The sequence below is a fragment of the Siphateles boraxobius genome, unplaced genomic scaffold, assembly GCF_051911475.1.
Source record: "Siphateles boraxobius isolate OS27281-9 unplaced genomic scaffold, OSU_SipBor_1 13, whole genome shotgun sequence".
Taxonomy (NCBI): domain Eukaryota; kingdom Metazoa; phylum Chordata; class Actinopteri; order Cypriniformes; family Leuciscidae; genus Siphateles; species Siphateles boraxobius.
The window spans coordinates 21,812,114-21,833,496 of NW_027508733.1; the positions used below are offsets into that span (position 1 = coordinate 21,812,114).

At 39.3% G+C, this 21,383-nt stretch overlaps 2 protein-coding genes across 3 annotated transcripts in view; one reads left to right on the plus strand and one right to left on the minus strand.

Moving 5' to 3' along the window:
* The window catches only part of LOC143736071 (uncharacterized), a 795,401-nt gene that overhangs the window by 154,251 nt on the left and 619,767 nt on the right, over window positions 1–21,383 (plus strand). The gene's annotated exons all lie outside the window — the stretch shown is intronic.
* ssbp4 (single stranded DNA binding protein 4) overlaps window positions 1–21,383 on the minus strand; it is an 86,979-nt gene that overhangs the window by 37,421 nt on the left and 28,175 nt on the right. For both annotated transcript variants that reach the window (XM_077226625.1, XM_077226626.1), the window contains exon 4: window positions 14,707–14,791. In XM_077226625.1, the coding sequence (XP_077082740.1) occupies window positions 14,707–14,791 (85 nt within the window). The remainder of the gene's footprint in view (window positions 1–14,706; window positions 14,792–21,383) is intronic.

A 21,383-nucleotide genomic window follows, 5' to 3' on the forward strand; every position in this document is an offset into this window, starting at 1 on the left:
TGATAAATCAGCGAACAAATTAAAGAGACAAGGAGCTGAAAATGTGCCACACAACAGGAAAAAGAATATGCATAGGCAGAAGCTACATATCCAAACTAGTTTATGAATGAAATATGAAAACACTAAAGCTGTACAGGTAAAAAACAGTCAATATGTGGTATTAATTAATCTATTAAAATATGTTAATCGTAGCTGAGAGTACTACCTTCTTATTGATAGTTGAAACCATTACCAGGTAAATTAAAATATACAATAAATGAATATCTAAGCAGCATAAGATGTGTACAACTTGTTGAATGACAGGCAAGCAAATTCTTGGAAAATTTGTTGATCTTTCTCTGAAAAAATAAATGTGTGAGAAGTACAATAATAATAAATTAATTAAAAATATATACTTTTAAAATTCTAAAAATGTAAAATTATATATTACTATATTTTAAAAAAAATCTTAACTTTCGAGATCAAATATATATATATTTTTTTTAATTAACATGCTAATAAATAAACAGCAGGAGAGATATATATAAGTGAAAACCCATCTTCCCCAGCGGTTGATCTGTCCTGAGCCTTTTAGTGACTTTCCCACCCTCCCCTTTCTCGGCTCTTGTAATATGGGGCAGCCTCTAATCTGACCGTGCATCCCTTGGATTACAAACCCACCGACAACACCACTATCCCAGCCCCCCAAAATCAGGTCAACAGCCCGTCCCCCGGCCTCTTCATCACCCTCCTCTTCCTCTTCCATTATGAAAAACATGACTAAAAATTTGGACTACGTCTGACATGGGATGCACAGACAGTTTATTCACGCCAATGTTATCCATCTCTTTAAAAGTGTTAATATAGCATTGACTGATCATATAAGTTGCATTCAGTCTCTCTTATTGGGTGGACATCCTCAATGTTTTTAAAAAACAGCGAATACAATTCAGATTGGATTTTCCTCAAATGGATGTTAACAAAGAAAATGTATGACTACTACAGACTGTGGGAAAACCAATGAAGCTTGTTTGGAAAACAACTCAAGGTCCGATTTTAGGGGCAAGGTGTGATTTAACATTTCAGACAGCAGCAGTTCCAAGATTTCTGATTGGCAGCCGAAGAGCCGGTGACCTTTGTTTGACCAGTAGCCTTTATAAACTGCAGCAGTTATTAAACCCTCGATCTTGCGCGGAGAGTCTGACAAAGCAGGTAGCAGAGAAATAAGACCCAAAAAAAGAAAAGAGTGAGAAGATGAGAGACGCACAAGACAAAATATCAAACAAAAAGCAGCATAAACGTTTCATAAAAGCCACCACCTATACACAAAAAACTAATATCTATGCAAGGTTTTTTGTCTAGAACAATATGCTAATAAGCATAATGCATGAGGTTAAACTAACAATCCAGCAATCAACCCTGAATGAAAGTAAAGATAAAGAAGCCATACTGAGTGTTTAACAAAAAAAAACTAAAGCACAGAGGAAAGCGTAATATCGCAACAATGAAGCTGGGGCTCAAATATGCAAACACACACACACACTGGCGAAAACAGAAAGCTTTAGCACACCTGATCAGCTCAAAGACAGATGCATCTTTAGCTTAGAGCTATCACCGCTGGTCTTTCATGGGGTAAAGGTTTATTTTTTAGATTCTGAGTTTAGATCAATCATTAAAATAAACAGAACTGATAGATTACAATAGTCATACACCATGGTATTAACATTGTACTCATAAAAACGTCAATGAACACCATGGTACGTCAAAAATGTGCCCAAATATCCATAGTAGTGCCATGGTAATTTTTGTTAGTTTTCTGTTAGTGAAACAAGAAAACAAACAAGCATACAAAAAAAAAAGAAAAAGGTACCATGGTACATTTTTAGTATCAGATAGTAATACTGTGACATTTGGATATAGGTCTCCAAAGTACTTAAAAAAAGTACCATAGTAATGCCATGATATTGTTTGGAGCAAACAAGCAAGGGCCTTGTGAAATGTTGAGACAGTGAAAGCATGTGGCAATTTAAGGCATGTATAGAACCATCCCAGTTAAGCCCCGTCATTCTGTCGCTGGGGCAGCGGGGTACAGCTCTACCAAGGTACGACTGAAGGCAGGTGCGGGCACGGCCTCAGAGGTAATCAGCCGGTCAGTGGGGAGCCATTTAGACTTCTAGTGAAAACCTCAAGAAGCACAGGGTATAAAAATAATAATTACTCTGCATTACGCTCACTGTCTGAGAATAGACCCATGGCAGCAGTTACAGCAACACAAGACACAGACGATACAGGCCGCAGTATCCTTCACCGCATTGCCGTAGTATGTGTGCAGAGCTGAAAAGTGGAAAAATAAACACTCCACCCAAATCAAATAACATAATCTCCAGTTATAAATGCTGTCTGCGTGAGTAAATCCAATCTACCGGAACCTAAAGAAGGTGCCTGTTTTGAGGGACTCATGCTAGTTTTGTGGGCTTTTACCTCACAATCTCTGGAACCCTGTTGAAACTTGATCCCAAGAACACCCCTGCTTTACTAATGGACGTTTTTTCTTTATTGCGCCAAGCCGGCACTTGAGAGCAAAGTGGAGAAGGATGGCCCGCTTTGCCAACTGTGCCAGATGTGGTAAATGCCAGATGTGGGACCTGCTAACTTAACCTCTCAGCCATCAGCACTGCCCATCGCTAGTGCAACAAAAAGGCATGAAATGAAATAGAGAGACCTGGAATAACTGTGGTATCCCTTGATTCACACCCCCTTGCAAGGTTATGAGAAAAACGCACCACTGCGGTCTCTGTATTGACACTCACAGAAGAACCAGATGGTCTATTCGGACAAAACCCACAGCAGTGCAAACAGGAATCTGAAGCATTGTGCAGAAAGCAAGCAAACACCTCCCAGTTCTGAAGAACAGATCAGGGCGGAAGGAAGAGTCGGTCAATGTAGAATTAATTAATTTTATTGTTTGCGACTCCTTACTTCAATGTGATAACCTTTAACTGAAGGCCATTAAGAAAGAATTGGCCCGGAATGTTTTCATAAATCAAGAACAAAATATGGAGGTTAGAAGACAACAAACCAGAAGTCAATAATGCGCGAGTTCCAAGCATATAGATGCGCAACATTTTCTGACCTGATTGAAGCTTTGAAGTCACTGTCTTAATGAGTGAGTCATCGAGTCATTCATTCAGTAACGAAGCAAGTGGCTGCATTTATTAATGGATCATTGAATCATTGACTCTCCCGATTCGAATCGTGAGCTGCAGATTCATCCACGAATCACCACTGTGTGTTGCAGTTCTGCTGTGGCTTTCGTTAGAACTTATTTCGCTGCCAAATAGATCAAACAATACTAACAATACTGTTCAATATGTATATCACGTAATATTACCCTTTTGTTAGTTGAACTGTTGTATAAAATCAATGTCACATTTAAAGTCGTTAGGATTGGGTACCGAAACCAGGCACCGATATGGAACCGGTACCTAAGTAACCGGTAAGTAACCGGACCGAATAAAAACGCAGTTTTCGGTGCCACTTAAATGCCTCAGCTGCAGGGCTGTGGGAAGTAGGGGTGCTGCATGTGCTGCAGCACCCCCTGTTGAAAAATACAGACATTACAGCACTCTCTGACAGATGCAAAAAATAAATAAATGTATTAAAACATTTTTTAAATGCTCCTGGTTGTTATTAACCTAAGAAGTTTATGCATGAAGAAGTTGAGCAAAACTAAATAATTATTAATTATTAAAATAACGCAAAGCATCATTGTCAACTGACGTCAAGTAGCCTACTATAGCTTAGCTAGTGTAGAAGCTTTTCGCTGTCAGCCTGTGGACCGTTTTAATTATGTGCGGGGCCGGCGCATCCATATAGGCGAACTAGGCAATTGCCTAGAGCGGCACTTTTGTAAGGGCGGCAAAATGTGTGCCAACCGGGAATTAACAATTCACAATATGCCTAGTTAATAAGTAGAGCTAAGTTATTGTTATAATACAGCTGGATTTTCAAGGTTAGCACGCTGTATATAGCTGGTACGCAATATCGATGTACGCGCACAACCTATCCCAGTTTGTTTTGTTCCACGTCATGTTTAGTGTGTAAATGTCAAGTCGATGTCCCAACAATAACAGACCGGCGTACATCTTATAAATTATTAATTCAAGAACGTTGTGCAAGTTTACTGCAACAATGGAACCGCGAACTTCACATACTTATCCTGAGCGCTCATTGTCACAGATGTAAACATGAGGGCGTTCTTCTTGCACAAGGGGTTTCGCGTCACAGCATTTAAAGTGATGCGTTCTAAAATAACTGACCTGCACCTTGTGCAGGTCAGGACATGCAATAAGTCAGGAGAGGTGTTGTATTTTGCCAGAGAATGCAAACAATTTTTAAAAGAAATGCCAAAATTTAAAGCATAACAAGAATACAGACTACTTTGCTGTTATTAGTACTGTAGTGTGATTTAGTGTTAAATTGCTGTTTTTGGGTTAGGTGGCTTAAGTTTTATTGTGAATTTGTTATGTAAATTTGTTGTGTTTTGTATTTAGACTACTTACATTTATATATTTACTCTACAATTTTAAGAATTTTTTATTTTATTTTTTTAAATAAAAAAGCCATTATTTAAATGTCATTCACCATCAGTTAGAGGCTCTTTTTTTTTTAAGTTTCGGTTCAGGCATCGGTACCGTTCTAAAAAAATCGATTTGGCACCGGTATCTATAATACTTACTCGTATAATATATTATCAACATTAAAACAAACTCACAGAGGGTGTTTTTGTACCGAAGAGAGATTGAGTCTTAAATCGATCTTCATAGTCTGTGTCTATAGGCAATGCTATTAAGTGCTAAAACCCCACTTTTACAAAGGTACACTCTGCACGCAACCTATCATATGCACACTGCTTGTGTGGATGCCTGTTAGAAATACATGGTCAGTTTTAATGTTATTTTAAGGCAGGGTAGAGTTAAATAAATGGCAAAACTCAGCGGTTCAATGAATAGCACTCCATCCGACTGGCACTAGTGGGCAAAATGCAAGAGATGTCGTAAAGGTGGATTGACAATCTTCAGACCGCAAATTATGTCGGTAGTGATAAATTTTATTGATTGTCAGCCAAAACCTGAAACTATGTGATTTATCAATAGTGCTTTCCACTGAATTGATAACCATTTTTTAAAAACATAACAGTGACGTAACATTAACCAAAAAGCCAAATTCCACATCAGTGGTGAAGCAGCAACAAAATCTGCGACCTGTGGAGAGTCACCAGTGTTATTAATTTAATGCCTGAAGTTTATTAAATTTTCTGTGGGAAGAGAATATCTCAGAACCTAATTCTGGGTTGGCCGGCCATCTTCAAAGTAACAGCAGAGTTTAGATGAAAACAGCACTAGGGAGGAGACTTGCAATTGTGGGAATTCAGACGGAGTTCAGGTCACACCTCCTCCAGACAGATGACATTTAAATTCCATTTATTTTCTTGGCAAACGCCACCTTACCAGAGCAACTTCAAAAAAATGCATGGACTGTACTGCGATGACTGCTTCAACACACAGAAAAAAAACACAAAACAGTATCAACAAGCCAAGGGACAATAAGAATGCAGTGCTAATGAGACAAGTAACCGTGGTATAAGTGGGATAACGTACAGGTCACTTCAGGATGATACAAGACACTTGCGCCCAGACATCAGTCAAATTCTAGCAAGACGTGGTAGACATTCAAAATAAATAAATAACTCTGACACACCTGCCCTCTACATCCAGATGCTTTGAAACGTGAAAAGGGTCAAATCAACTATTGACGTATCTTATGGCTAGACAAAACAAATAGACTGGATCCCCATTTCACACTACAACAAAGCCCCAAACACAAGTTTCAACACAACATGCTCAGGAAAGTCAAAAGCTTGATTTTGAGGATAGAAAACGGGTGTCAAATGAGTAAAAAAAAACTTTTGAACATATTTGGTGAAACAGCATAACCATGGAAAACATGACCAAGCAAATCTTGTTAAGAAGCTAGTAGAGAAGCTTGGAGGGGACACTAGCATGCTAGCATCTCATGCTGGGGACTTGCATCCAAAATACAACATATGCTTTTCTCCTGGTGTTTTACAGCCGGGAAATCTACAGAGAGGAAGATGAAGGTGAACAACAGCAAATCCTTTGAGTGAAAACCTTTGTGAGTCACTGATCGGTGCTTTAAGGTTTATTCCTGATCGTCATCTTCCAAAAAGCTGGTAAATCTCATTAAGAGAAAGAAAATGAGAGACAAACATTGAGAGATTTCAAATGAAAAATGGCAGAAACTGAGCATACGAAAGGAGAAAAAAAAAGACAGGTGAACGTTGGGGCAGATGATGCAGTGAGAACAGCTCAGATTGAGAAGAGAAAAGCAGCACGTAGCTCACATTCAAAATCACAGTCACGCATTAGTCATCAGGACCACCTGGAAGCTCATGAAACAAGAAAGACGAAGACAATGACCAATGCTTATTCACTATCCACTTTTGAAACGCTCGGATATTATAAACCACCTGTTCCTCCACTCGTCTTTTCAATGACGCAAAATGCTGCCAAAAGATGCAGCATTGAAAAACATGTTTGTCTGTCGCCCTTCCATCCTCTCCAATTTTGCCACCTCGTAAGTGTGTCATTGCCGTGTAGGCATATGTGACGGCTGAAATTGGTGTTCGTTATGTTCCAATTTAAATGTTGTAACAGAGGGTCAAGAAAAGGGCCTCCATAATGTACTGACAATGTTTCTGTCAGTACGTGATGGGATGGGGAAAGACATCTTCCAGAGTGTGACAGTTGATGTAGCAAGTGGGTGACATTAGGGATGTCCAAAACTATGTATTTTCAAAATGGACAAGTCAGCGGATTGCTTGAACTACTAATTAGTCCTTAACGGACGACTGCCACATATAAACTTAATTCAAAAACATAAGATCCAGGCCTGGTCCTCTCTTGTCTTGCACTGTCGTCACTCCTCCTTTTATCCTTCCGGAGCTCCTCTGTAAGACTCGAGACCGGTGTGGCACGCAGGTGAAGCTCATTAGCACTCGCGCCACCAGCCTCGCTCTGTTGCCATGGCACTCGACCCCACCCTGCTTGCAACTTGATCTATTTAAGGAGGCCTTTTGAGTTTTGGGTTCATCTGAACCATTGCTAAAGGGAATTTACATAAGACATGCTCTTGATAGGGATGCACAATATATTAGTTCAGTGTTTCCCCTAGAAATGTTTCCAGCAGCGGTGCTGTTATGTGCCCGATGTTGTTACCAAGCCGCGCGTGGTGGGGTCCGGGGGCATGCACCCTGGAAGATTTTTTTTTTTAAATAACCCCTTAAACCATGACTTCTGGCAAGTTTTGTGGATAGAAATGGACATTGAGAAAAACAAATATGACATACCATCAACTGATTCAAGGCATGATTATTGCAGCACGTACCTTGAACTGCAGTCACAAACAGAAACCTTCATTTTATAATTTTAGACAGGATTGTTCATGTTTTCTTTTGTGTTCATTTCCAGTTTGGTAGAAATTGTTTAGGGGAAAAATGAAACGGCACAACCCAGAAAAAGATTATTTACAATTTATTGAAAATTTTATCTTAATGGGAAAGGTCACACCCAATCTGTGAGCACTTAATTTTTCTGGGCTTTTTATAGAAGATCTCTAAGGCTCTCTGGTAATTGAATGATATTGTGGGGGTATTTTTTGTTTTTGCAAGAAGTCTTATGCTCATCTAGCCTGCATTTATTTAATCAAAAATACAGAAAAAACAGTAGCCTAATATAGTGAAATATTATTACATGATGTTCTTTTTAACTTTTTATTAAATCAAAGAATCTTTAAAAATAAAAAATAAAAAAGAGCATCACGTATCATCATATTAGAATGATTTCTGAAGGACACCAACAAGTTTAGTAGACTCATCTGAAAAATTAAATATGATTTAACGTTAACTATCAGGACTATGAGTAGTAGGTGATACTTCCTCGTCTTCATGGAGAGCGCAGTTCGTACCACTTTCTCCTTTCCACAAGCGCTTGCTCTCCCGTGGCGTCTGTTGTTGCTATGCAACCATGAACAGAGGCGCGCTTAGAAAAACGAGCGCGCCGGCCGCTTTTGAAATAATGAATTTGCACGCGCAAAAAACGTGCTATTTGAACGGCCCCTTATGGCAACGTGACATTAGTCTAATCGAAAATATTTCCATATGTGGCTCTTTCCTCCTTGTTAACAAGTGGATTCAGAGCCACTGCATGCAGCGCCGCCGGTCGCCATGTCTCAGTGTTTTTAGGTGTGTAAGTGAATGAAGTGAATGTCGTGATATTACTAATCATGGAAAGATTTTGCAGCGGCGCTGAAAATCCATCGGCGGCGCTACGCCGCTGCAAAATACATCGTAGGGGAAACACTGTAGTACCATTATTAATTAGTATCTGTCTATTTTGGAAATATATATTGACTGTTTTTGGATAGTTAATTTGTCAATAAATTGTACAGTAGGAAAAATTTGAATTTGCAAAAGATTACATTTATCAGTGCTATTATCATCATTTAAAATAATAACTTTAAGTGAGCATACTATTAAAACAAAAGTAATATAAATGTCAAATTTTTAAATGTAATAACACGCACAATTAAAAAATATATCTAATGCCGGCAAATACGCATTTCAATATCAACTCATACAGATACATTTATGTTAAAACCTACTCAAATAAAAGGTAAGGCTTGTTTTGTGAAATACTTGAGGTAGAGTTCCTGAAGAACTCCAAATAAACTGTGTAAATGTTCCTTGTGAACATAACTAGACTTTTCGCAGAACCAAGGTTACCATCCAGATGAAACCGATAAAAAAGGCACTCTCTCATCTGTCACAGTACATGCGCTAACTATTAGACCACAGCTTGGACTGTAAAAAGATCCTGAAAATAAGTGATACAATCTTTTAAATCACTCATCAGAACAATATTGTTTTGAAGTCCTCAGTTTACAAGCAACCCCACATGCAATATTACATGACAAATATGCAAATCTTTCTGCTTGTGTAACTAAATACAGAGGTTTAGACAAAGGCTCAGCCAGGAGACAGGCTTCTGTGGGAGTTTTAGGAAGTGTGTAGCAAGCAGGTACATTGACCTTGCATACCACTATACCCTGCTTTCTCTTTTACTTTGTTTCTATTAAGGCGAGACACAGCAGGCAAAAACATAGTTGTTGTTTTTTCACTGGTCAATTTTGAGATTTTGGGATATTTGTCTTCAATAACATGTCTTCTTTCAGACTTTTGGTGAAAAAAAAGTCAGAAATACACATTTGTCTTTATTTTACTACACTTTGTCCGTTTGCGTCTGTAGATTTCGCCTAAATTCAACAAAAGTTGGCGTTCTAAATCATCCCGCTGCTCCGCGATCGCTGCCGGCACCCTGTCATTACACACACCGTTAGAAGGCTCTCTCTATCTCTCCTGAACAATGCTGTCGGATCCAAATATGGTAATTTCCTTTTTATCAGCAACCAATCGTGAAAGTAAAAGGGGGGATTTAACTCTAAATAATCAATCTCGTTGTACAATATAAATCTTTAAAGGCCATTTTCTCAAAATGACTTTTCTCTCATACTCCAAGTCCGAAATATTCACTTCAGTAGCACCTGTATACACCAAACTTTCCAGTCTAGTACCTAGTAATATTATGAAGATATTTACAGAGGTATTTGTAAATATATTATTCCTAGCCTGATTTATATAACATTTTATTCCAAAAAACATGGCGAAAATCATTTTTTTAAGGCTATTGATAGTATATTATTATTTACAGGATAACAAAAGTTGATATCCATAGATCCCTCTGTAATTTTTTTCCAGTCTAATATGTGAACACAATGAAAAAATAATTTTGAACCTGGCTTTGACCAATACTCAGATTTAATACTCATATTAGCACATATTTAATTAGATAATGCATAATTTGCATATTTAAACATTAAATTACAGAAAACTAGTAATACATTTTCTCTCATCTTAATGTAGGTAATCAACTGGGAAAGTTTCATGGTGATATCTGCTAGTTAACAATTTTAACCTATTCACCTGTAGTGTCTCGCCTTAAGTAAAAGACCATCATATTTGGACTAAATTATGATTTCAGATCTATAACTGGGGGCAGCAATCAATAGCTTGTCTATAAGTTTAACCCTTTCACACGTACGATCACACCGGTGTGATCAGTCTTGGCTGGTCCCTGGAGCGTACGATCACACAAGTGTGATTAGAATGGTCAGTGCTTCACGTGATCAACTGCTAAATTCAAACGTGCTTTCGCGCGTTGACTGGCGCCGAGCCAGAGACAGACGCACTCAGTGCTGTCTAGGGATGGGAATCGAAAACCGGTTCCACTCGAGAACCGGTTCTAAATTTTACGATCCATCGATATTGTATGCCCTCGACGTTAACGAGTCCTCTTATCGATGCTCCTGCTCTGAGTCAGCCATAGTATGTACAGACCGTGAACTCACAACTGTCCCTTTTGTCCTTTATCAAGCACCATAGCACCGCGTCCAAAGATAATCTTTGTCCTGCAAAGTCTTATTTGATCAGTGAGTAAAATTGTCTCTCTCTGGTAATGTAGATGAACCGCTGCGCTTGTGACAGGGCGCATGTTAAACTGATCGAGCAGAGAGAGAGAGAGAGAGAGAGCCCCGGTCGCGCGCACGCACTCTCTCTCTTCGGAGCAAGGCGAAAGGAGGCTTCACCGTCTCAAAACTAAGCGCTGTCTTCCTCTCTCCCTCGCACATATTAATCAAAATAAACGACACGATGGTAAGGTAGGGAGACTAAAGTTTTATGTGGAGCATTCGGAGATTTGTTTTTCCTGAATTGCCGCTGGGTGTGAATTGTGCTAAAATACGTTGCCTTATCTTCTCTGAAAAGTCTTCCGCACATCAGCTGACATAATCACACTTCAAATAAACGAAAAAAAACGATCCAGTGATGAAATGTTTTCTGTGATGACACACATCTTGTGGGATGTCCCAACTGGCGGGATAATCACACAACGCGCACACGTCCGATAATGACACGTCCAATTCGCGAACTAATGACTCATTTGAACCGATTCGTTTTAATGAATGGTTAAAACAACTGATCTTTCCAACACTGAACTCACGGGACGTTTAATCGGTGTATAACTAATCGGTAACACTTTACAATAAGGTTCCATTTATTACAGAAATTACATAAAAAGTACAGTTTGCTTAGTCAAGTGTAAGCATTAAAACGACTTGTTTTCCCCCCCGAAAAAGACTACTTTTTCCCACACAGTGCTATCAGGAATCGATAAGATAATCGTTAAAGAATCGGATCGATAAGCAGAATCGTTAGTGGCATTGATATTGATAAAATCTTATCAATTCCCATCCCTAGTGCTGTCATATATCACAACTATTGAGTGTTTTCAACCACATAATGTTTATTTTAGGTTTCAGACACTTAAATACACATAATTACTAGCAAAACAATGATTTTGAGTTTGTAAAAAACACACTGATGTCTATGGAAGCGGCAATAATTCTTCTTCCTTTCCATTATAATAAGACAACACTTTTATTCATATCAGATACACATTGTGTAAGTAGCTTTACATTTTATCCTATTCTTCTCCCAGTTCACCTGCCACTTACTTTCATGTATTTCGTGAGAAGTGGAGGAATTGACGTGTTGTAAATCCAACAGATCCGATTCTCTGAACTGTGAAACAAACTAACATGGCGCCGCCCATTGCGCATACAGCTCAACTAACGTGATCGTTATAAAGGTGTTTAAACAACAAAACACTTCCACTTGCACATATTTGACAATCGGAATATCAGTTTTTCATGCTATAGCTAATACATTTGTGTATATTTTTAATTAAAAAGGAAAAATTACATGTAAGCAGATCATCATTCATTCAGCGCTGTGTTGTAGTTGCGCTGTGCCACGTGACAAGCAATGACGCGTCACCATGGAAACATTAAAGTGACAAGTTCTAAATAACGGTCGCCTTGAAAAACTCACGCTGGGGGGTCAGTTAGAATATTTTAAACTTACGTGTGAAAGGGTTAAAAAGGGGGAGGGGGTTGGATGGTAAAAATGTGGTGTTGAGAGTTTCTTGGTGGCACTAGGGTTAGGGCCTGGTTCTGGGGAACTGGCTTTCCGCTTCTGGGAGCTCTGCCCGAGTCGCAATCCTATAGCAATCCTCGGATTAGTTATGAACCAGATTCCACAGATCACAAGATTTGCATGTTATATCCCATTATCTTTTCACCCAACTGGAGGACTTACTCGCACAACCTCCATCACTGGCCACAGAGAGGGTAGACAAAAAGAAAAGAAGACTCTCAGCCTCCCCAAATTCCACCACCAGAAAGTTTACAAACAAAAAAAAAGGTTTAATTTTATGACTCCAAAAACCTAGTCACTACTGAAACCCTGACTTGGAGAAGCCAATATAACTGCAGCGCTGACAGTGAGGCGGATTTGACTCATGGGAACCTGCTTGTTTTTCTGCCCCTGATCCACTGACACACTGGGGAATGGGCACTGTTATCAGCCTTGCCTGAGATAGCAGGCTTGATGGGGCGGCCAGTCCATAGGGATCCCAGAGCTGAAGTTAATCAGACGGAGACAGGTCTGGAGCAACCCGTGGGACTGACGCCGCCACATCCTCCTCCTCCTCGATCACCACCACTCCCATCACCACCAAAACTCATCACAACCTCAACCGTAAGACTCTTCACACAACATTAGCCTGGTGTCTACAAAAGTCTCAAAAATAGACATAAAATAGCCTCAGGTCTTCTAAGAAGCGGCCAGCCAGTGGCTGGAGAGTTGACGGCCAAGGGAAATCGCTCAGGAAGATCAACGGTGCTGAGTAACCCTTGAGAAAAGAACTTGATGTGTTCACTTCATCCTAGCCCAATTAATAAAAACTCCAAACCTAAACTTGGTCTGCTGGACGCAACATTCTGAAGCCAAATGGAGATTAATTGCCTGATGAAAAGATTTGGGTTAACATTCGAAACGGGACAACACAGGCCGGATACGCTCTGACCTCCTGAACTTTGCCGAGGGTTAAAGGTCAGGGGAAACCGGTCATTAATCCTCAGACTAGAACTCGGGGGCGGGACATCTGAGCTTCGAGTCTCGAGTCCCCGAGGTCCAGTAGCAAAGCTTGGAGACTGAGCCAGAGTTTACTTAGAAAAGGCCGCCGAGCATTTCAAACAGTCAATCTGAGCAGACAGCCTATTTCACAATAGCCACATCAAGTTTGAGCACGGGTGGTCAGTCGTGCGGAGGAGGGGGTCATCAGAACACTCATTTCGACAATCCCAGGTGTCCATTGGGTGTTAGAAATGATTAGGCGTATAGATTAATTGAACACACGTCAGACTTAATTAAGCATGGCGTTTAATTAACCATGTAATTAATCTTATAGAGGCCGTACACACGTGTACATATTCCAATTGGTTGAAACTTCAGCAGGCAGATGATACGGACTTGTAACTGTTCACAGCTAGTAAGTCCAGCAAATTAAATGTCTGAAGCAAGAATAGACGCATAATCCCTTTTGTGACTCAAGGCCCGAGATTTGGCCCAGGTGAAACTCTGGTTCTAGCAGTTAGCAGTAAATCATACTTACTTTCATATAATCTTTGACATATTATCCTCCTCTGGAGTGTATTCACAAGGTTTTAAAACTGCTAATGTGGCGGGTAAAAGATATTTGCACAATTTATATTTGATGCTAAATTTCTGCCAAAGAAAACATGCAGAGTGGGAAAGAGGTCCCTGTATACTCGGCAAGATACAGGCGCTAACACTTCAAGGGTTGAGCAAGGGTCAGTGTTTGTGGTCACATTAACAGTCATTTGCAGTTGGAAAGCTGCATCAACAAAAAAAACTACCCTTTTGGTGGAGCTCAGGTGTTGTCCACACCAGCTACTCCAGTTCTCCATTACTAACTTAAAAGTCTTCTACAGATCAAGGGGTCAAAAGGGTCTGTCTGCAGACCTTCAAGAGTGACCCATGACAGCCCAGCCAAATCCAAATCCCACAGCTTTAAAGGGACAGTTTACCCGAAAAAAAACTATATCCCTCGCCTCCGTTGTTCCAAACCTGTATGACTTACTTTCTTCTGCAGAACACAAAAGAAGAATTTTTGACATTGTGGTCCAAACTAAATTGGACCCCACTGACTTTCACTGTATTGACTGAAAAGATATACAGGTTTGGAACAACAAGAGGGTGATTAAATGAGGACTTAATTTTTATTTTGGGGTGAACCATTCCTTTAAGCATCTGGGTTAATGTGCCAGAACTTAATTAGAACCCGGAGGAACCGGACAAAGGTGTATCCTAGTATACTGACAATGAAGCTACCACACGTGTACCATATGCTAATATTTGTAGATATTACAACATTTTCTGTGATCAAATATTTCCACAAAAAAAAATCCTCATTCAAGTCATCCTTTAAAAAGTCATAACCTATGTGGCCATATTTTTAGCACATATGTTGTAAGGGCCAATAGAAAAAGAATCAGAAATAACAAATGTAATAACGATCCAAAGCTTAAGATGAACAGCACTGCTAACTGTAAACAGGCGGTAAACTTCAGGTTTATCCCAACCCCACGCTGGAAAAAAAAGGAACTCACATAGTCGTGGAAAGCCTTGGCCTCGCTGGAATGTTCACATGTCTCCCGTCGATCTGGAGCTGCGCAGTACAGATCCCAGAATACACTGCAAAATAAGGCAGAATAAACAAAGCTGAGTATCAAATACATGGGTGAACTTCACAGAACTAAACAGCTGCCGAACTAAACACCAACAGGCTGTGGCACACTTTACAACATCAAGGCCATTTGAAAATGGTACTGAATGGCATGGTTTGTTTTAGGCCCCGTTGTTCTAATTTTTCCAATTATCCTAATCTTTACCAAAAACAAGTTTTTGCCAAAACGCTTGAGCTCAACTGTGATGCATCTGACCTACTCACAAATATAAACACTGCATTGCAGTTGTCATTTATAAACCTTAAGGGTTTATTTTAACATGCAAAGCAATTTAATTCAGTTCTTTTTCGCCATTATGAGCTTTTTTAATGCACTGCAGGGCCAGACTGGGACACAATTTCAGGCTGGGAAATCGAACACTCATCCGGGTCATCCCATACACCCAAAACAAATTTTAAACCACGGACAACCGTATTTTCTGTATGACCATCACATAAAAAAGGTCTAAATGCTTAAGCTGGGGCCGTTCAAAATAAAGGTTCCCTCTTGAACTGCACCTACAATTCCCTTTTCCTTTTTTCCATACCCCCTTCTCTCCCTTGTGCGTGTACTTTTTGTGCTATTTTTCTTGTACCTGTCACTTCTTCACCAGTCCAGCAGGTCCACTGTTATGAGCTTGTTATGAACTTGCACAGGATCTAACTTTATCAAAGTATTACATAAGGACAGTGTTGGTTGATAGTTTTTTCTTAGTCCTTCTAAGATGAAAAACATCATTTAATACAAATATAATTAAACAAATTTTAAATTGCCTAAAATATCAAAATTAGTACAAGAACTATGTCAATATGTTTTTAGAAAAGTCTTAATATTGAACATGTTATTTCATTATTACGATGACTAATATATAATAATGACTATAGATGCACAGATTGCAATTTTATTGGCCGATTTTTCTGCAAATGTGACCTGCCAAAACAGATTTTCTTTCAAAAAACTATAATTGACAAAAATCTACTTTTCTTCAAATGCAAAATGTTATTTTCATTTATTTTTTTTAAACAAGTAAAAAGACAGTAATAAAATGAGAACAAATTTCAAACAACAGCACAAATAAATGGAATAGAATAAAGTTTTTCTGGTGGGTATACAGTATATTCAAGTAAGAAATACGAGTGAGTGAGAGGAGGCGGGAGTGTGTCACTTCGCCATTGAAGAGAGCAGCTGACGTTATTGCCAACAAAACGGTCACCAGTCTGGGCCGATAATGAGGAAAATCGGCCGATTCCGGTCCCTGGCCGGTCAATTGGTGCATCTCTAATAGAGATGCACGGATGTACTATTATTTAATCCGCAACCGCATCACAAAACTCATCATCCATCCACCATCCATCCGCACCAATGTTTTTGATCAATTTTCAAAGTCGCACCCGCCCACCATCCGCTTGTTGTTTTAAGGTCTATGGGCGATGCAAGGCGTCGTAGCCACGAGGCTAACAAGCTCTTGCCTGTCCAAGAAAGGATACTGATCCAATGCAGCAAAGATATTTAAAGGCTAAAGTCCCTAATAGTCTAGCCTATTGGCTATGTTGTATCCCCAGAATATCAGCAGTGAACTCAGTCTCTGATCGGCGCACAGGGACAAAAATAAATAAATAGCCTAAATAAAACGCACATCGGCAAACCTCACCTTACCTGACTAGGCTACTGTACAATTTTATCATTGTAATAAAAAACGCAATTTGGCACAATTTCAATATGCTGCTATTTAGCCTACTACTAATTGATGCCTATTGCACTTTATTTTCTAATTGATGCCTATTGCACTTTATTTTTTTTGCAAAAAGAAAGAAAGCTCGAATAAAATAAGTCATTCACATTATAGGCTAATTAACTCTACGCACTGTCATGTCAGGTTGACGACTAGGACAAGCCTGTTCTGAAGACTCCCATTCATTTTGACATGGGAAGAGAGCGTGTCTTTTTCAGGCACAGTGAAATTAATTTTATACCAGCAGGCCTAACAATCATACAAAAACAAAATATGGAGCCTCGATATTAAAGAAACGCCGATTCCATTCATTCTGAAATTCGCTGAAAGTTCACCACACAACAGTGCAACGTGCATGTTCAGATTTTTAATTGTCCATAACAACCCCAAAACTCGCCTTCTTGCCTTGCAGATCTAATCAATGGGTACAGTATAGACTATTTTTCTTACCTTCTTTTTTTGCTGTGGATGTTATTGAGCTTGTAGAAGTTTAGCTCTTGTGTTCTTCTGAACATCTCACTCCATAATCCGTCTCTCTTTTAAATGGCTAGTCCCCCGAGTGGTAGACTACAATGACTGGCTGTTTTAAAATATAACTAATATCGAAACAAAATAACCCAGGCAGTCTCATCTACGAGACGTTTAGGCCTCCTCCAATACTGACAGATGGGATCATAGCTTGCAGGTTTGCTTAGTGGCCTACCAGGTGCTGCAACGAGATGCGACATGGGAGATGAATCATCGGTCAACTTGCACTGTATTATACTTTCTTATTGCACACTGGAGAGGAAAAATTCTGGTAGGCTACCATAGGCTACTTAATTTAAACTTTTTGTTACCTTTAGTGTGTGTGTGTGTGTGTGTGTGTGTGTGTGTGTGTGTGTGTGTGTGTGTGTGTGTGTGTGTGTGTGTGTGTGTGTGTGTGTGTGTGTGTGTGTGAGGGGTTTCTCAGTGAAACATCGTAAAACACTAATTCTGCGACACAGATGAACCTTTATTGATCTCTCTATCAGACAATGCCTATTTTTGATTGGTTCAACCGCCACACGGCCAATTTTAATTCAAATAATATTTTTCGTCACGTCATCCGCCCGATCCGTGGTTTATCCGCCAACCGTGCATCTCTAATCTCAAATAATGTAGTCCTTTTACATTCAATATTTTGATTGACAATAGTAATGGGATGCTACTGCTAATATTTGCTAGCAGTTTAATACTTCGCTAAGTTAACGAAGACAAAACCGCAGCCTATTTACAGATGAAACTACGCTGGACTTGAAGCTCTGAAAGGTCAGTAATTTTGCTGTTTCTTCAAAGAGACCTTCTCTGCTCCACCTGACCGATTGTCTTCATCCAAGTTCCTCGCATCGATTACTTTGTTCAAAACAGTTTTGATTGGCAGAGGCACGGAGCAGACGTTAAGCGAATCCTTGCCAGTCAAGACTAACATATTCATGATTTATTATGGAATGCCGAATTGGGGTCCGTCAACCGTCAGGGTTTAGGGGGGCACGCGGTGTCGATTTTTGTTTTAGAAACGTGTGAAATGGTTTCAAATCAGGCACCGGCTCCAGTATGCCGTCTGTGTAAAAAGGCACATCCGAGGAATAACAGAAAACTGATTTTCTTCAGTATCATCTCAGTAGAACTTGACAGCTTCTATCAAAGCTTGGTCACTGCAATCATAACCCCCTGGATAGCTTCTCACTTTATGAGGTGCGACATGCAAGTGGCTAATCAATTAGGCTTGATATTTGTTAATTAAGGAAATACAGTCCTTAAGGGCTGCTAGGGGGAGCAGGTTGCACTCCAAATTGTCCCTTAATTACTTCATTGAAAATAAGTACCTGTTAAACAGGTCGGCATTAAACCGCTCTCACTCTTTAGATATTGATTTAATGGACGCTTCATAAAAGCTGCTGAAGCAGGGCTTAAGAAAACGAACGCAAGTTGTTCCATCTTCCGAGGCAGCACTTTTTACCGCTGTGCATTATTTCTGCTGATGTTACAAAATTAGACTTCTGTTCTGAATGTGGGGAAAAAGCTTACGTTTGATGTGACAGATTGCAAAAAGGACAAAATAGGCCGCTCAAGGCACAGTGACAGGTCAATGGGGCTAATCAGTTTCCACCCATTTCATATATCTTGCCGTGGAGTGGAAACCATTTGACGGATTTGTGTTCGTGACCATAACGCAAAGGATAGCTTATGACAGCTTTCATAAATCACTCACTGTTTATGGGTGGAATAAGAGAGCAAGATTAGACAACGTTCAGCTCATAAGACTACAAAAGTAGAGGAACTGCAGTAAAAATCTTTTAGATTCATATGTAGATTGTGCTTCGGCTTATTAAAAAGGCATAGATCAGCCGAAAATTTTAGTTTTCGTTTCAAAGTCATGTGACTTTGTCTTCCATGGATCAGACTGCACTGGTCACCCTTTTCCATGAACTTACAATGAATGGGGACTAAATAAAGGTTTTTCATATAATAGATTTGTGAAGACAAAATGCCAAATGAATCATTAAGACCATTTATTGAGAATTAGATGAAGTGATTCAATAAAAAGATTAAAGTCAAAAGAACAATTCATTCAAGAAATCAGAGTTCTCTCGTGACCTCATGTGATGCATCGAATACAGCTAAGGCAGATGTCAGGACTTTCGTTGAGTAAATTTCAGTCTGATCCTCACACAAAGCCTTCATACAGCTTTAAAAAAAATCGATACAGCATTCTGTGGAACACGTTTATGTGGCTTTTTGTCATTTATGAGCTTGGTAGCCCCATCTCTCTTTCACTGTGGGATATTCTTCAAAAATTACACAGTCATACAACTCCTTTCTGAAAAAACTGAGAAAAAAAGCGGAGACACAAAAAGACAAAAAAAAACGACATGATGCCATACAAGATCCATAGATAAGTGAGTAAATGAGTGCTCAGTAGGAAGCACTATACATTAACACCTCACATCCTATAGAAGCCATAAACCAGGAACCAAATAAAAACAGGTGAAAGAAAGGAAAAAGAAAAAGCAAGAAAGACACTTTGACAGCGGAAAGTCATGCCTGTTCTGTGCCCTTCAGTCAGTTCACAATAAAGTCGGGCGGCATTATCATATCTATCAGCCGCCGTTAAAGAGATTGCAGCTTTGTCGGAAAGCTGCTGGAGGGAGACAGCAGGACCATCTCAAATCCAATCAGGGTGCAGGGGAAATGAAATAAGACGCCAGTTACACTTTGTTACTGAAAAGCGTTTTCTAAAAAAAAGTATGTTCGATCACCTTGATTTCAGCAAGACGACTTGCTTGTGTACTTTGCATTAACACACAGGAAATGTTGGAAAGTTTTGTCTTTAAATAGCTGGTGTGATGACACGCATGACATAGACTAGTGGATTTTAAGACATGAGGAAGTAGATCTAAATGTTAGTGTAATATTACAGGTGTGAACTTATCCAGAAATCTTGTTATGTGAAAAATAATACTATTCCTGAAACCAACAAAATTAATAAAATGTAATTTACATATAAAAAAATTTATAAAACAAATACAAAACAATAAAAACTAGAGGAATTTTCAAAATTATATCACCATTCTACTATACTAACTATAAAAAGGAGGATGGTGTGGGGAAATGACCTAAAACGAAGGATTCAAACTTGCTCGCATATAAGTGCCACAATGCAACAGGTCTGTACATGTAGATTTCCCGCAATACCATCTCTCCAACATTTTGTTCCTTTAGATAATATAAAACAAAATACACATCAAAATATCTCTCCCTCTTTCCCTCTCTCTGAAAAAAAATGCATGTACTTCCAATACTTCAGTGTGACGTATTTGAGTAAAACTGGATATTCAGCAAGAAACAAAAAACTAGGAAGTGATTAGATGGCGTGGGAGTTTACATATCAAACTACAGAGAGACCGAATGGGAGTTTTCCAAAACAATGCCTAAATACCCAACTTATTAGCTATTTGACTTATTTCTTGGAATAACATACACAGATTAATTATTCACCATTTAATTTATTAATTATCAGGGTCAGTTTTGATTTTGTCCCGACTTTAAACACATGCTGCTATCCATCAGATGTAGTACATAGAAATGTTCTTAGCATCAATGCAATATTGTATAACAAGACCTGACCTAAGAGTTTATCAGTATAACATGTAAATCAGCTGCCTTTTCATTTGCATTAAGCCTTTTTAGATTGCGTCTTGTCAGAGAAGAAAATAGTTAAAAAAATTAAAATAGGACATACTGTGTCCTTCATGCTTTAATGTTAACTTTAGGGCATACACAACCACAACACCCTTTCTTTCTGTTTTTTCCTGTGTTACACCGTTGCGTTTAAATTAAAGTGTATTGAACGTAAACACTTCTCTGTGGCTTTTCAGTCATCTCTACCATTCAGTCATCTCAACCATTCACAAAGAAGGACGTCAGCCGTAGGCCATCTGAAAGTAAATCCATGTAACATTTCTATGGCTCGACTTTCTCCTTTCTTACCAGAAATCGATTAAACAAATGTATGCACAAGATTAATCACAAACGGTCAACCTTTTTTTGCAATCCACACCTGCACCCCAACTAAAACCACCACCCCCAACCCCTTGCTCGCCTTACAACAGATGTGGACGACTGCCCCTCTCACTAAACTTTGCCTCCATCCCCTTCAGCCCCACCCCAGAGCCTGGTGCTTTCAAACCCCCTTACAACAGGAAACTGTCTTAGACAGAAGGGAAGAAAATGCAAAAGGGGGTAGTGGAGAAGGAGATTTGGCTGTTTAACACAAAGAAGACTGGAATGCAAGGAGTTAATCCGT